This window comes from Elgaria multicarinata, chromosome 5 (genome assembly GCF_023053635.1).
Source record: "Elgaria multicarinata webbii isolate HBS135686 ecotype San Diego chromosome 5, rElgMul1.1.pri, whole genome shotgun sequence".
NCBI lineage: Eukaryota > Metazoa > Chordata > Lepidosauria > Squamata > Anguidae > Elgaria > Elgaria multicarinata.
Window position 1 is genome coordinate 54,334,485 of NC_086175.1, and position 18,101 is coordinate 54,352,585.

The window sequence follows — 18,101 nt, forward strand, 5'->3', positions numbered from 1 at the left end:
GTATATGTCTGTCCAACACTTGAGTTCTGTTGGAGGAACCCTCCTCTATGTCCCACCAATGCGAGACATACGCCATGGTGGGACATAGAAGAGGGCTTTTTCTGTTATTGTACCCCACTTGTGGAATACCCTTCCCTTAGAGGCCTGACTGGCACTGGTGCTGGTTTCATTTCAACGCCAAGTTGAGACATGGCTTTTTAACAAAGCCTTTGATGGCGAAATTCACCAAGCTTGCATGTTGCTTTAATTGGTTTTACTGCTTTTAAATTCTATACTGGTTTTAGCTTGATTAATCATTTAATATGTTTTTAGCTGTGTATTTTCATTGTTTTATTTTGCTTGTAGGATTTTATCTGTACGCTGCCCTTAGTTCCTTGTGATTTAGGATGGGATACAAATGTTTTAATAGATAAATAATAAATATAATTATATATAGACCTATAATATCATAGATGGCACATGACATTATAGGCTTGGCCTCTACCTGGAAACTGTCCCATCCTACTTTTGCTAATAAAAAAGCAGAAACTGAAGAAATATCTGCTGATAGAGTTTGATGGAGAAATGATTTATTACTTCTTTCTTTGCAGCACCCATCTGAGAGATCTGCAATCCTTCTTTGTGGAAGGCATAATATTAAAAGGAATCTAGTCATATACTTCACAGAAACAGGAAATAGAGATCCAGGCTGAGGGAAACAGGCACTCACAGGCTATCAGAAAAGAAGTTGATCTTAGAAAAAAAGACATTGTCACATAAAACAATATGGAAACAAGCTTGAGTGTGCTAGTTTTGGGAAGAAAGCCCGAAAAGCATTTAGGTTCAGCTCTAACACTGAGTACCACTGATAATGACCGGCAGCTGTCTTATGTGATTAATGGTATCTGGAATTAGCAATTGCCAGGTGGGAACTGGAAAGCAACTTTAGAAAGCAACACCAAAAATTCCTGAAAGAGGAAGTTGAAAAAAGGATTATATCTGATGGCCATAGTTCTAGGATGCATACTTATTTTTCAAAACCTTTATTTTAACCTAATGAAATATGTCTTGAAAGGTTAAGGAGGCATTACTATTCTCCTAGACCCATTATCAGGTAATGAGATACAGTAAAATTATATTTAAACAAGAACTCCACACTGATAGCTTGTTGACAATGAAGCTTCTTAGTTTGCAATAAACAAAGGACAAAAAATAGTATATTTTGTAAAATATGAGATAGGCTCACCTGTCTTACTCTCTTTTTTGAGCTCCCAACTCGAAATATGCCCACTGTTTGAAGACCTGAAAATATATCAAATCATTTGCTTCGTTATTTAAATCCTCACTGAAGCATGCATACATCTATTACCAATATTATTATTACAGCATGATATTGTCACATATTTGTTTTTTTAGCTGGACGTCTTGTGTGATGTTTGATATCGCATATCCTATCATCTTTGCCCTGCTCCCACTCTGACAGTACAATTTCCCCGTCAGGGTAAATCTATCTACAATTCAGAAAAATGGGTTAGTTAGTATTTTTGTTAGTGAAGCTTACAGCAATGCATCCATGATTGTTTTTCAGCAACTCTGTGGCAACTGTTTAAGGATGACACTAGAGGGAAGTCTAAGATCAAACTTGGCTCTAACCTGCACATCTCAATTATATACAGATGCTTGGGCCTCTATTCACTGATGTAGGAATAAAAATGTAAATGCGCCTTCTGGATTGAAAGAGAACTCAGAGAAAGATCCTGGGTTGAGGTGAACACAGTATTGCACCAACTTATGGCCAGGTTCAGACAACACGCTAAACCATGTTGCTTAACCACAAAATGGTTAAGTGATCCCCTTAACCATTTTGTGGTTAAGCAGCATGGTTTAGCGTGTTGCCTGAACCAGGCCTTTGTGTTACTTTCTTCCCTGGGAAGAAGAGGAAGGAGGAAATGGTGAAACCGGGTACAAACAACTCATATCAGAATTCATGAATGCTCATTTTGAACATTCATCGATCAGGATCCTAAACCACACCCAATGGTTCCATGAGATTCCAGAGTTACAATAACTCAATTCTGTGTTTTAAGTTTTTAAATTTTGTATACTTGTTTTTATAGGGTGACCATATGAAAAGGAGGACAGGGCTCCTGTATCTTTAACAGTTGAATTGAAAAGGGAACTTCTGCAGGTGTCATTTGTATATATGGGGAACCTGGTGAAATTTCCTCTTCATCACAACAGTTAAAGCTGCAGGTGCCCTGCCCTCTTTTAAATCTGGTCAATCTAGTATAGCTCCTGCAGCTTTAACTGCAGTGATGAAGAGGGAATTTCACCAAGGTCTCCATATATACAAATAACACCTGCTGAAATTCCCTTTTCTATGCAACTGTTAAAGATACAGGAGCCCTGTCCTCCTTTTCACATGGTCACCCTAGTTTTTATCTCAATTTTAGAATTTCTGTAAACCGCCCAGAGAGCTCTGGCTATGGGGGCGGTATATAAGTGTAAGTAATAAATAAATAAATAAATAAATAAATAAATTCCAGCAGACAGAGGGCCAAATTAGGTACAACATCAATTCCTGATGGAATGTAACTGTACTATACAATTTTTTAGTATTGTACTATTTTTAGATTATATTTTTATAGTGTTTATTCTTATTCATATTATTGTACTAATTATGGTTTATATTATTGATTTTATTTTCTGTTAGATTGATTATGGATTTCTGTATTTGTATATGTATGAGTAACTTCAACACTGCTTTTTGTGGTGGGAAGCGACAGTGGGAAACTGAACAGTGGGAAATTGAGAATCAACTGGAATATTGGTGATACTTAACCTTTTAGGATTAAGCATTTATTGCAGCTCTGATCAAATTCATAGCCCAGTGGCTGTATTTGGTGGTGGTGGGGGAGGACCTATAATGTAAATGAGAATACCCACAATCTAAATATGAATCCATACAAGCTATATCTACATATCTTATAGTCTGAGATCTGTCTTAAGCTGCCAAATTGAAACATACTCTTACCATGTTTTTCTAAGTGCTGGCAGCAGCTATCTACAAGCCGAGGAACCTGCCTGTAAATAGGATTGAGGCTTAACTTCTTATCCCTAGATTTTTCTTTCTTGCTCTGAGCTTCAGCAGGCAACGATAGCTGTAGAGCTTCTAGCAGACGAGACTGGCTGTCATCAAGATCGGTAATGGAGTCTACGGACATTGCACCCTGCAACATACACAAAGACACATACAACTGGTATAGACAGAGAGAGAAGTGCTTTCCTCCTCACTTCCATTTAGGTTCTGAATCTTTAGCAGAGCTGTCAATAAATAAAAATGGTTCTCCAAAAACACAAGACCTAGACCAGGGATGGGGAACCTCTGGACTGCGGTCCAAATGCAGACCTTGAAGTCCAGACCACAGAACTCTCTCCAGGCCACACTCTTCTACCCAGGCATGCTCTTCCTGGCACCCATTCCAATCTTGGGCTGGGAGGAGGCAACACGGTTAGCCGGACAGGACCTTCAGCACCACTATAATGAAGATGGTGGCCAAGGTGAGAGCCCCCTGGGTGCAGTGGGGTTGGGTTGTCCAATGTGAGCTGGTCTTGAGGCTGGAAAGCGGCCCAGCCTGCTCCCAATGCTTGGGCCATTTACTTTGTTCCCATCCCAGGGCAACAAAGTTGAGAAGCAGGTGCAAGAGGGACATGCGTGAAGCATCACCTTTACTTCACTTTAGCCCGTGTGTGTGTGTGTGTGTGCGCGTGTGTGTGTGTGTGTGCATACTTGGTGGAGCAGGTTATTACAACTCCTCCTTTAGGCTCTGTAGTGATGCAGGAGGACCAGGCTACTGCTGCTCCCCTCCGTTCCCTGCTCATAAGCTTTTGCCAAACCTCCTTTGCTCAGGCTGAGAAATTTTGCTCAAATGTGCATGAGCCATGGCAAATGACTTTGATACCATCTTCCATTCCTTCTCCTCCATTGCTCTCCTTTCAGATGCCCACCCCACCATTATAGCTGCTGAAAACACCATCTGCACACTTCACCCTCCACAAACTGCAGATGTTACCTTGGGGCTGCTCCTGGATGGCAGGAGTGGGCTGCAAGTGCTCCACAGCAGGAAGACAGAGAAGGAGTAGCAGCAATTCCAAAATTTGAAATCCACTTTTTTATACAACCCCAAGAAGCAGGTATCATCCTGGTGCATGGAAGGGTACATAGCACTCCCTCTTGCCCCACCACTACAGAAATTTCTTTGCAAGTAAACCCCATTGGGTACAAACACACGTTAAAAAGAGTCTCTCTCTCTCTCTCTCTGTGTCCAATGGGGTACAAATGTGTAGGATTGCAGCTCTAGGGTGGGAGACTAAGGGAGCAATCCTAGGTATGTTTAGACTGAAAAAAAAATCCTACAACTTCCAACAAGGCTGGGGAATGCTGGAAGTTGTAGGATTTTTTTCCAGTCTAAACATGCACAGGATTGTGATCAAAGGCTGCTAACATATGCACACTTACCTGACTTAAGTCCCCATTGTATGTATACGTACATGCATGCATGCATATATGAAAGCAGTGCTGTTCCCCCCCCTCCCCAAACACACACACTTTTTGCTCTGGCGACACCCCCTGCTTGAATATAACCCCTGACAATTTTCAACCGAGGCAATGTTGACCTCAACTGGAAAGACGTCCCCGCCCCCAGTGCAGACTCTTATAGAAACAGCAAAGAATAGGAAATCAGGAAGAATCAGTCAATCAGGAAAAGACTGATACAAACGTGAACGGAAGAAGTCTATGCTGACAATTAGCAAATATACTCAATACCAGAGAAATAACATTTCTTGAGAAATCTGAACGAGACTGATTGGATTAACTGACTTATTTGAGAGAAACAGCTGACAATTTTTGGAGATTCATTTTTGCAGTTAGTTTTTCAATCTACTACTTCAGCTGTGTCTTGGTGATGTTGAAGAGAGGCATTATCTATATCTATATATCTTAAATTACTAGTTTTCTTTCCCATTCTGAAGCAACAGAGATGATGATAGCTGAAGATCTGATGCAGGATGTGGAAGATTTGTGAATAAGGTCTAACAATACCTTCCTTCTGGGAAGATGCCAGAGTTATGTTGCACTTTTCACACTAAGAGTCTAAGTCATCCAGAGTGATATATTTGAGATTTGAGATGTCTGTTTTTATTTAGTCTGGGGGGTCTCTCTCTCTCTCTCTCACACACACACACACGATCTTGTTAGTGTTTATACTCTCCCAAATTGTTTTAAATTTGGACAATATTCTATACCAGCCAGGGAGTTGACAAAACAACAACAAGAAGAAAATAAAAGGAGAAATGGCGTAAATGAAATGATAGCTATTGAAAGAAAACTCTCAACCACACTTAGGCCTCAGCTAGACCAGGGTTTTTTACTGCGACGATCTCATGATTTTATGATCGTGAGATCGTCGCACTGGTATACACACAGCATGCAACACTGCGGCTGCCATTTTTTTGGCTTTAAAGAAGAAGGAGCGCTCGTGCGCAGAACATAAGTCCTTTTTTTTTAAAAAAAAAATCCCCACTCCCCCCACCCCAAGGAGCCAGGACAAACTGCGACGCCTGCACACACGTTCCGCGGTCTCAGGATCAGCCCGAGACCGCAGAAAAAGCAGTGTCAAAGGGATCCCAGGGCAAGGGAGGGATTATCCCTCCCTTATCTCGGGATCTGCTGTGCATCATGTGAACGCAAGGAATGATCCTGGGGATCGCCCCAGGATAAAGCCCCATCTAGCTATGGCCTTAGAGAGCATCTTGCATGTGAACTGACTTATATTTCATTTTGTAAAATGCAGAAATCCAGGTCAGTCTTCAGTTTAATACTTTAAGCCAAAGCTTTTTGGAATAATGGTTCTCAAATTGGTCTTCATACTACTGGACAAAAGTGAAGGATTTGCAATCATTGACACCAACTGCTTCACCAGTACTGTACTTCAAGCCACTATAGCAAGAGGAAGTTGCACTCTGGTGGCAGTAGTGGAAGCTCAAGCTAGGTTCAGAAGGGTAAAATATTCTGGCCAAACATTGTATGTGTGTGTGTTTTTCAATAAAGAGACTTAATATTTCAACTGTTTTAGGGCAGGGGTGTTGAACCTCTTTCAGCTCAAGAGATGAATTCCATTTCAGGGAAGCTCTCAGGGGCCACATGGCAGCGGTGGGCAGGGTGAAAGGTAAAAGAGGCAGGGCTAAAACCCTCAAAAACACCAGCACAGTTTAGCCTAAAGTTCTTATTGCCAATAACTAAGGCTTAGTAGAGGCATTTCCTTTTTTAAGGATGGAAACCCCCAAGTAAATGGTGGTTGGGGGACAGGGCCAAGGGGGTGGGACCAGAGGAAAGTGGCATGACCTTTTGAGAAATCATGGAGGGCCAGATGTCCTGAAGTTCAGCATCCCTGCTTTAGGTATCTTTTCTCACAGAATGGCTTACAATAATCAATTGTAATATCAAGACAAATATAAAACACATAACCATATAAAATATAGCACCAGTAGATAAACATTATAAAGTCTTTAGGATTCTCCTAAACACCAACACAAAGGGCGTGTGCATATATCCCTGGGAAATGTTCCAAAGTGATGGGGCCACCACACAAAAGTCACTATTTGTGGAATTCAGAAGCCTAATAGCTCTTGCTGAATGACCAGACAGAAGGGCTTCAGAAGCCAATGGCAAGGTTTGGGTCCTCCATAAAGGCTGGTCTCAAACTGTTTAGGGCTTTAAAACTTAAAATCAACACATTAAATTGGGCACAGATGTGTATATACAGCCAATGTAGTTGGCACAGAATGGGTATAATATGATCCTACAAGTGTTCTTGCTACTGCATTCTGCATCACTGGAAGCTTTTGGACTGCCTTTAAGGGCAGCCCCATGTAGCATGCATTACAGTAATCTAGCCTAGAGACCTGTGTGTGAGAAGCAATATCCACTTTCTCTAGATAAGGCTGCAGCTGGCAAACCAGACAGCTTGTAAAAGCCCTCTTGGCTAATGCCTTGTGCTTCCATAGACATCACTGGATCCAGGAGCACTCCCAAGCTGAATACTTTTAGGAGGAGTGCAACTGCATTCTGAACCAATGGCATACTGCCATCCATACCATGTATTGCAGAAAGTGCAATGGAATTCATCTGAATAGCTTCTAACCTGAATTTTCAAATTCTGCAAGTCAAACTATGACAAAATTTGACATCAAGGGTGCTTCCAGATGATGGGTTTATCATTCAATCGTGCTGCTTCCTTCATGGAATTTTAAGAGGGCAGCAGAAGGTTTCCAGACAACAATATCTTCAATTTGTAGCTTTCCTATCTTTTCCCATCACATCTTCCATCCTTTTTCTTACCAGAAAAATATCCATTAAGGAGGAAAAGATGAAATAGCTAAATAATGCCTTTTGTCTGGAAGTAATCCTAAAATTCCATTGATTCATTCAATGAACAGTTAATGTAGAAGTAGCTACATTTCATTTTAAGTCATCTGTCAGATACTGTCAATTGCATAATCTTCAGATGTCAAATGTTGAAGCGGAAGATAAAATATCTTGCAAAAACTTGCAAATGCAAATAATATTTGGGAGCAAATTAGTTCAGCTTTAACATGAATTCTGCTGGTCATGCAGTTGAACTGTATTAGTAGAAGAGAAGAAGCATTTATTTATTTATTTATTTAAAACATCCCGCCCTATATCAATAAGATCTCAGGGCAGCGTACATAATGTTCTATACCAACAGAAGTACAACTGGTGTATTTTTCTGACAGCAGAATAGGAACATTAGCAATCAGCCCTATAGAAATAGTCTGTGTAATACAATGGAAGGCATCTTCTACTACATGGCACATAAGGGAAGTGGTCCTGGTAGAGTTTCGGCAACTACCTCAGCTGGGAAAATGGACCTGATCCTGGCAGCCATGGAAGCCAGTCATGGATGCCTGTTAAGTTAGAGGAGCAGTTCCTTGCCTGTGTTTCATACAAGTCTACATTTATTCACATTGCTTTAGCAGGCACAGTGTAACAAGGTTACACAGTGCACTGTACCGGGCACTGTACTTTCACTGTGGAAGAGTCGTCATGGTATCTTTAAACTCAGTACTGATCCTTAGATTCTGTCCAAGGCTCCACCCACATCAGGCATCCAGGAGCACGTGCGCATTTTCTCCAAAAAGAACCTACTCCAGCAGAATTTCTGGGGCCCTACCAAGAGAAGATTCCCAAATACATCCCTCCGGTAATGAATACAAGTTGTACTCTAAAAACAAAGGAAGCCATGTTGGTCCTTAAGAAAAATGGCAAACTCTATAGTTAGCAAATACTTTTATTAGGACCAAACAAAATGTCATAAAATGTTGAGCAAGCTTTTGGATTCTCCAGGACTTGTCAGCAGGGGTGAGGGGTGAGTTTTGTGACTTCACCTCACTCTCTATTTTGTGGTATTTGGATGGTCCTAATAAAAGCATGGCCCAATTGTGGATGTTGAAAGTTTTTCATAAATCACAATAGTTTCATTTACTTTTTTTAAATCTATGAAAGCAAAACATATTCAGATGATATTTTTTAAAAATCAGAATACTACCCAGGGATTAATTACACAACATTTTTAATGTATTTTGAGAATGGAATGAATAACTGGGTGAAGTTTATAAGTGAGACTATAAACAGCTTTGTAAAAGAGAGAGGCAGAAGGAGAGAGAAAGAGGAAAAAAATGAATTTGTTCCTTAATAATTTGAAAGACCAACCAGAATCTGACTGGGGAAAAGGAAAGTTTCCAAAGAATCCTTGTGTCCCCTGAGGTGTTGGCAAGAGACTTGTGTCCATCTCGTTCTCTCCCACGAACAGCTGGGAAAGAGAGATGACTGTTAAAATTGCAGCTTCTATCATTTCAATCAGGGCTGACTTTAATTGAACTATGGATGAACAGACCTGGGATTCCAACTTCTGTCTACAAGAGCAGCGCCTGGGAAAGTCCCACAATGCCTGCAGTGCACCATAAATCAATTCATAGGGAACTTACTCTCCTCCTTGCCCGTGGAGCTGCTTCGGGTGTGTTAGGCGTAGTAGATTCATTTGGCGTTTCCGAGGTGGAGCTAAGAGATGAGTTACTACTTGAGAGTTCTTTGTTCTGTCTTTTACTCCCAAATGGTAAAAGAGAGGCCACAAATTCTGAAACATCCCTCTGCTCTTCTCTGTGAGTATCCTGCTTCAGTTTGTAGGCCCGGTCGTTGGCTATTACTTGTGATAAAGGCATTCCAAAAGCCTGGGGTACGAATTCTGGAAAAGAAAAATTGACTTTTATGTTTCAGTGGCTAAAATGAAACAACTCCTTGAAGGCTCTTTTTTATCTTTTACAACCCTTAGATCAGCTTTAGATCTGGTGCCCTACAGATGTTTAGGTCTAAAATTCACTGCATTCCTGTCCATTGGCTATGCTGCCTGGGGCAGATGGGAATTGAGGTAAAAAACATCTGGTGGGCGCTAGTTTGGAGAAGCCTGCCTTAAATTGTAATATACACCTCATTTAAATGGATTTGATAAATCTCAGGTAACAGATTTCATTTTATGAAGTAGAGTTATTTTTAAAAAATCTGTTTGTTGATCCAAGGTCTCAGAAGCAAGTACTTGGGGCGGTGTCAGCATAGATGGAGAATGAGGGTGGAGTGGGGAGAGGAGGGAAAAAGAAAAGGAAGACAGGTGAGAAGGAAAAAAGAGAGCTTGAATGTCCAAATATTAAGAGCCTTCTTTGACCAATCCCAAAGCCTGTCGAATAATGGCTTTTAAAATGTGGATATTATATTTTATGTTTCAGATGTTACGTTTAGAGAAATGGAAGCCATGTAAATCATGGGTTAAAGTCAACAACAAAATTGCCACAACCATTCATGAGAGAAGGATTTCAGTTCAGAGTGCTCAGCAAATTATTTCTCCCCATGGTGTACCAAATTTTAATATCCTGCTTTAAAAAACATTTATTTATGTTTTTGCTTAATGCAATTGTGAATGTATATTTTTAGACAATGGTTTAGATTTCTTTTGGCTGATGCTACAGTGACACAGTCATGCACAATAAGCCATTGTCTTATTGTGCATAAGAGAAAGAGATATAAAATTTAAAGAGCAGCCAAATATGAAATGAAGAATGCTTGAAACAATATCATTTCTGAGAAATAAAGAGCATGCTATTTTATAGTCACTATGAGACTCTCTCTGTTTTGGATAGGCAATTGTATGCATGCTAACATCACTAGTGGAAATTATTGTTGGAACAAGTCAAACTTAAACAGTAAGAAACACTTTATATTAACATTGAATGGGTTGAAAGTAAACATGGAAGAAGAACACATCTATTTTCTTGCTATAATAAATGAAAAATCAAATATTTATTCACAGCAGTGCATCTTTTCCTGGAAATAACCAGCAATGGCATGAGGTAAGGAACTCTAGCACTCCACCAGGTACAGTAAAACAGCAGTTCCACATAACCAGATTGGGTAGTTCTCAGTTGCTGGAATGATAATCAAGTGTTCTGCTACGTTGTCCTTTCAAAGTAGAGAACAATAAATTATTGCATTATCTTCTGCCTTCAATTAACTTTTTAAAATTCCAATTTTGCCATACCATATGTGCTTATTTATTATTTTATTGTGCACTGATAAAATTCAAGGTCAATACTGTATCATTTTCAGGGAGTGTGGGTATTGCTTACAAACATTTCAAGGATAAAATATTTTTTGTACGATCCTTTCTACAAGCTATTGCATACAGTCAAAGACAGAATAGTAAAATTAAAAGTCTATCTCTGTCCAGAAGACATAAAGTGCTGTTCATTTGAGACTGTCAACAGATTACAAATGTATTTCAGAGGAATTGGAACTTCACTGCCAACTCATTAGACATCCCGAGAATCACTTGTTCATATAAATACTGGGACTCTTTCCTCTCCAAACTCCTAATCCTTTACTCAGTCACAAAAAGAAAGAATTGAATGTTGCACATAAACATGCATTAATTGTATAGAAGGGAAGGGAGAATGACGTAATAGAAGTTGATCAAATCCCATTCGCAATAGTTGGCCTGTACTTAGTTTGAATTTTTAGGTGTTCCCACAGCAAATGAGATTTGTTTGTCCTCCTGAAATGAGTCATGCAAAAACACTAAATGAAAAAGATATATAGATTTTAGAACGCTCTACTTTCATCAAAAGTACACACCGTCATCAAAAATGTCAAAATATGATTAGTATTCATGCCTTTCAACAGCAGCCTTCTTATAGTGTTTTGTAATGAGCTTTAAAAATGGCAGTATTTATTTAGCTATTGAAACAGTTTCACAGAAAAAATGAAGCAAAGAAGACATATATCATCTAGCTTGGAGGTAATGGAAGCAACATACATTCCTGTTCAGTCTTGAAAGTGAGCACTAGCAATATGTCCATCAGAGGGTGGGAAAGTGTATAGTCGAGTTTGCAGGCTTATAGTCGAGTTTGCAGGCAAGGATCAATCACAACTTACTCCCCATGATTCTCGCTTACTTTACATCACCTTCTCTGTTCATACCCATACCCATTCTTGATCTTATTCTCCATGTCTAGTATACATGGTAATCATTACTCTGGGCTCATGGCCCCTCCAAGTCGATCTGTTCTTTTACAGGTCTCCTTCCCTCTGATCTTTCACACTATGCTAGCTTGAGAGCCCAAACCAGGCAGTGCCACTGGGGAGAGTAGAATCATTTAAATAGCCGCGTTTACTATCCCAGAGACTATGAACTTAAGAAATCGCCTTTTCCTTCACTCCGGTGCTGATTTCTAGGTCTTTCTGTAGCACTGTAATGCTACAGATATGGAATGGAATTTGGGGAACAGATGTGAGAAGAGGGATGTGTTGGCTGGTCATGTCACAAAGGCTCTCCTTTGAGACTGAAGTTGTTTTATTCTAGGAGGAATGCATAGGGATTCTTAGGAGGAATGCATGGGGCTGGCAGTGTTTTTATTTATTTATTTTTAACATTTGTATACTGCTCCATATCTATACAGATTTCGGAGCGGTGAACATAAAAGGTACAAAAAAACAAAAACAAAGGAGGAAAGCATCCAATTCAGATACAAAGCAGAGAGAAACAAGTCCACAGGATGCAAAAGAGATTTTATTGTACAAAGGCCGATGTGTTTCGGCCTGTGTCCTTTTCAAGGGGTTCTTAGAAGATGTCTGCAGATTTTCTTCTAGCAATAAATTGTCTCAGTCACCAGTGATTATTATAGGAGATAGTTTATTGCTAGAAGAAAATCTGCAGACATCTTCTAACAACCCCTTGAAAAAGGCCTTTAAAACAGAATGCCAATTAAGACTGTGGCTGGTCATTTAAGGAATGAGTATTCCTTAATCAGATGATTACTTATAGATTCCCCAAACACACTCTAATAGTGTAGCCCTCCTGCCTACACTGGCAAAGGATTCAGAAGGAAAAAAGCAGACAGAAGCACCTACTTGCTTGTTCAGATGTGGGGCAATATAAGAGGCTACTAGAGCCATCTTACAGCAAAGACGTAGTGGAAAAGACAGTCAAGTAGTTGGCACAGGATGGAATTCATTTTGCCTTCATGAAAAGGTAAAGCTACTCTGCATATGACAACCTTTCCTGAAGGACAAACCACTGCTGAATGTCTGTAAGCATCTGAACTAACATGAAAGAGGACTACCCATACAATCACTTGAACCTCCAATTTGTTCACCTGGTCTTAAGCATGTCAGAAGAAGCAAGAGTCAAGAACTCCTAAGAGAATGAGAGGCTGTTGATTCTCTTTGTCATACATCCTGGGAGTGCGGTGGCCAGGTAAACAGCAGCAAAGTGTTCATCTCTGACGTGCAAAGGGAGTGAAGTCTCAAGTTCCCCAAAACAACAGTGTGACCTATGTATGGCCCAAGATGGTCAGCACATGCGTGGGCTCAAATACCTTGCTATTCCTAGTCTGTATAAAAACAACAAACAATCCAAAGTTAGCAACTTCCTCATTTACTAGTTGGGTAAGGAAACCCTTTGCTTAACAAAGGAGATTAGTTTATGAGCTTCTGATTGTTTATCTGAATACAATCAAGTAATAGTAGAGCTTATGAAACATGATCTAGAAATCCTGCAATCTCCTCCTCCCTTATGCCATTTTTTCGCCTCCTTACTAGCTCTCCAGAGTTAAACTAACGGCTTAGCATATAAAGCAAGACAGCTGCAAATCAATGCTTGCAGGCAGGCGAAATGAGGAGAAAGCCACTGTGAATGAGAACACTCAAGACACATCTGTGCGAGGACGCCTACATGTGCTGTGGAGTACAGAGAAGAATGTTTGTTTTGGACCAGTTGCCTGGCAATGGAAGGCATTCGCTTTATAAAATAAACTTCTGAAATGCTTGTTAAAAAACACAATTGTGCGAGCACAGAAGAGAACATTTTTCAACTCACTGTCAAGCATAAAGGGGAAGGGGGGGCTCGAGGGTTGGCTATGAATGTTGCTTGGGGCAGCGTGGGTTGACGGTGAATCAAGTCACCACAGTGTAGTCACATCCTCACAGAGAGGAATAATACTGAGAGGTTTATTTAAGTGGCCAGGCATAACAAGTAGTTCACAAAGGAGAAACCCCACAAAGAAAAATGAAGGCGTAATCGGCTTGGAAGGCAATCCGTTTTTCAAGTTCCTTCATGCTTAGCACATGTACACACACACGGCATATGCAAGCAGTTTCACTGACAGCACATTTTCTCCAGTAACCACTCCGAGACCGCTTACCAAGGCAAAAGGGTATTGTCCAAGAGATGTTCTAGCAAGTGGTGCATGTTAAAGGTTCCCAAGGGAAGATCTAAGGAAAGCACAAATAGGGCGCCTGTATCTCTATGACACAGGCACTCAGTTTCAAGTAGAGATGTTAAAGGAATCTGTCTTGGGGTGTGTGTGTCAAGTTCGCTGAGCTTCCAGCAACTCGCCCCCCGCTCCAAGATTCTGGCTTGCATATCATGAGCTGGCCCGACTCAATCTGTATCGAGTTGGGCCTGATGCTTGTAGATTTTCAGGTGCCCCCCCCCCCCTCAAAACCAGCATTTTGAAGATCGTGAAGATTGAAAGGGTGTCCTAAAAATTTCTCCCCATCCATCCAGCTCAGCTGCTTCAATAGATTGCAAAAAGCCAGGTTTATTGATGGGGAAATTAAGGGAGGAAGGGAGAGATGTCCCTTGATGGTTCCACCCCTTCCTCCAAAGAAGTTTCCTGTCTCCTTCTGACTTATAGGGCTTCCTGTAAACTTGATTAAATACTTTCCTTTTAATCCTCTCTTACCCCTCCAGCTGAGGTCAATAGACCTGATGGTGACTTAATTCACTCCTTTATGGACCTGGAGAGAGATTCCAGGGATCAGGGTAGGGGAAAAGAAATTGATGTGGATTGATTCAAGGCTGCATAATGTGCAGCAACCACACTTGATAGGAAATGGCTTGCAGCAATTGGTTGTGGGAGGCAGAGGGACAAAATCTGGGTTGTTTGTGCATTTTATGGGAAATAGTGGGATGGGGGGGGTGGAATAGTGAATTTTCGGCTCTCCCCCATCAAAATCAACACGTTGGAAGTTGCAGCCGCAATTTCCATAATCTGTGCAAATTAAATTCACGGTCTAGCTCCTTCCTATCTCTCCTCTCTCATCTCACACTATTGCCCCGCTCGTGCTCTTCGCTCCTCTGATGCCATGTTTCTCGCCTGCCCAAGGGCCTCTACTTCCCTTGCTCGGCTCCGTCCATTTTCTTCTGCTGCCCCTTACGCCTGGAACGCTCTTCCAGAACATTTGAGAACTACAAGTTCAATCGCAGCTTTTAAAGCTCAACTAAAAACTTTTCTTTTTCCTAAAGCTTTTAAAACTTGAAGTTGTGCGGACTTTATACCGTTAGTTTTACCCTACCCTGTGCCCGCTTACCCTACCCTGTGCCTGTTGGCATTCTCTTCCCCTCCTTATTGTTTTACTATGATTTTATTAGATTGTAAGCCTATGCGGCAGGGCCTTGCTATTTACTGTTTTACTCTGTACAGCACCATGTACATTGATGGTGCTATATAAATAAATAAATAATAATAATAATAATAATAATAATAATAATAATAAAGCTCGAACTATGCTTAAGCTGTGCACATTGCCTCTGCAATTTACTGATTTTATTATTTTATCTTACTCATTTTATTTTGCATCCTTAATGTTGTTGTGCTTATTGCTTCATTGCTAATTGCCTTTGGAGCATTTTGGAAGGCCAAACAGAAGTATACATCCATCCATCCATCTATCTATCTATCTATAAAAGTGGCAAACACAAAAATAACTTGGAACAACCGAGCTTGCACTAGTCATCATTACCCACCAAGATGCATTCCATTCATATAGCCTCCACACATTACATTATTCTCATGTGGCAACACAGGTCAGCGTGTATGTAGGAGGGAGACACACTCTAGCTGCCATTAAGGGCCTGGCTAGTTCCATTTGCTTTACCCCACCCCTCTGGCACCTCAAAGGGGGCGAGAAGAAGCTGCTGCTGGAAGAAACTATTGAGGGGGACGCAGAGCCTGATAGAAAAAAACAAACAGATGAGGGTACCATCCCACTTAGTGCTCGGAAGGGAGGCAGAAACTGGTTAACACTCTGAGATGGTCATGGAGGGCATCTTAGGTAAGAGATGGAATGCCAGACTGTCATTGTTTTGTTCTAATTCCCATAACTGAACTGTTGATAGTGCTTTAGTATAGTTAAATGTTAGTATCTCTGCAGAGTTTTGTTAGTTTGTATTTGAAATGATTTTTATGAATTGTTTATGAAACATTATTGAAATGTTGATATGTTTTGAAATGTGTTAATATTGTTACCAAAAGGATTATATTTATGTATTCCTGTTGCTGGTATTTACCTTGTATATTGTGAGTCACTTTGACTATGATCTCTTTTGTGTAAAGGCAACCCATAAACAAAATCTAATCTAATATTTCTTCTTAAAATGTGCTAATAATCTAAAATCCAGATCACACAAAATGCATCAGGGCAGAGATCATTCATATCTCAAAAGCTCCCCTTTAAGGTAGTTCCTAGCACTTATTAAGCCAGAATAATAAAGGATTCAGTTATTAGTTCTATCTTAATGGTATCTAGCTTTCTGCTGTTAAAATATATAGGCAAGCAGGCTGGTAGATTCCTACCAAAAAAACAAACTGAGCTAAAAATAAGATGAAAGTGCTGCAAAATTCATGTACTGTAATCAGTAACGACGTAGCAGCACTTTGTAGAGTTTTTGGTATCCCTTCCTCAAAGAGTGGAGAAGCACTTGGCATCAAGGCAAGATTTAGGAGCAGAAAAGTCACCTGGGGTTCTTGTCTTTGACTCTCTATCCATCTATCCATTCAATAGCTGAAACAAATATTACAAAGAGTTCATCTTTACTTGTAAAGCTGATAACACTGACCCTTAAGGCCAGTGTTGTATTAATATTGGCTTTTTCATTCACAGGACAATTTACAGTATTCATTCAACACATGGTCTGCGGGTGAGTGATTGTGATCAGATCCATGTATGTAAATTTATCTTCTTCTATGACAGGCATAAAAGCAGCATGAAAATCAGGCATTGAAATGCAAGTTAAAATGAACTACTCAGAAGTTGGACAAATGGAGGGTGTTCTGAAGGTGGACCTGACCTGGATCCCTGTTTGGTCCCTGAAGAACATTCTCTATTTTGATGCCTCATCCTTTCAACTTCAAGACTATTATCGCTCTCAAGCTGACTTTAAACAGTCAACCATATTGATGGTTTCAGCCAGCTGTGACTAACCACTGCAAAGTTAATTGTGTGAGAGTCATATTCAAACCAGTAGGACTTCAGCAACCCATTAAGGACTCATTTCAATATGACTCAGGCTTGCTTCACTTGCTCAGGATTGAGCTCTTCTCCTTAGCTACATTGAAAATACAACAATTAGTATATCTCTAAGTAGAATGCCAGAGAACGGACACCAGGGTGCCAATTAGATAAATATAGAATTTATATTAATCTTCTCAGTTTGCTAGAAGTAGCCTGGCTGGTGTTAAGAACAAGCTTGCAACCATTACTGAGAGACCTTTAGAAAGCAAGATAACAGCAGGGATGTAAAATGTATTTCTTTGGTCTGTGGCTTTTTCCAATAGATCACTGCTGTTTTGATCAAATTTTACCAGCTACATACTTAAAGCCAAGTAAGTTATTTCAAACTCCCCTTGCTTTAAAGAATTAGAATAGATGTCCTGAAGAGGAAACAGTGACATTGAGGTTTTATCCTATAATTCAGCCTTCCTCAGATGTTTTAGACTACAACTCCCATCAGCCTCAGCCAGTATGGCAATGATGAGAAATGATTGAAGTGGCAGTCCAAAACATTTGAATAATACCACAATGTGGAAGGTTGCCATAATTTTTAAAAACATAATGCATCCTTTAAAAAGTTTTTTTTAACAATTCTTTATCTGGAAACAAATATCTGAGTAATAAGTAGATATATAACTCCTGTAGAAAATATAAATTATGCATTGTATGTATTTTAATTATGATTGTAAAATACCATGAATTCAATTTATACAGACATACGTTTTACTGTACCTTTATCTTTGTTTTTTTCCTTTCCAAGGGAATCCAGTTTCTTTCGTAATGATTTCTTCCTCTTTTGACCATCTACAAATAAAAACAATTATTACATTTTTAATGAGAGAGCAAAAAAGAGAGACAAAAGGTGTGACATAATTGATAGTGGACCAAAACAACTTTCTGCCCGCAAGAACGTATATATATATATATATATATATATATATATATATATATATATGTGTGTGTGTGTGTGTGTGTGTGTGTGTGTGTGTGTGTAGGTGTAACCACTGTATGTGTACATAGGCTATATTTAATCTGCCAAGTGTGGATCATGCACTGATGGAGTGGGAACTAGTCCACAAACTCTGTCACAATATACTTGCTTTCTGTTTGCAACAGCTCATTCTGCACTGTTTAAAAGCCACAAGGGTCTTTGCTCTTT

At 39.9% G+C, this 18,101-nt stretch overlaps 1 protein-coding gene across 4 annotated transcripts in view; it reads right to left on the reverse strand.

The window, feature by feature from the left end:
- Positions 1–18,101, reverse strand: part of ARHGAP6 (Rho GTPase activating protein 6) — a 238,296-nt gene that overhangs the window by 19,922 nt on the left and 200,273 nt on the right. For all 4 annotated transcript variants that reach the window (XM_063126374.1, XM_063126373.1, XM_063126375.1 and 1 more), the window contains exons 3-6: positions 17,675–17,746; positions 9,049–9,305; positions 3,014–3,209; positions 1,226–1,281 (exon numbers count right to left, since the gene is read on the reverse strand). In XM_063126374.1, the coding sequence (XP_062982444.1) occupies positions 1,226–1,281; positions 3,014–3,209; positions 9,049–9,305; positions 17,675–17,746 (581 nt within the window). The remainder of the gene's footprint in view (positions 1–1,225; positions 1,282–3,013; positions 3,210–9,048; positions 9,306–17,674; positions 17,747–18,101) is intronic.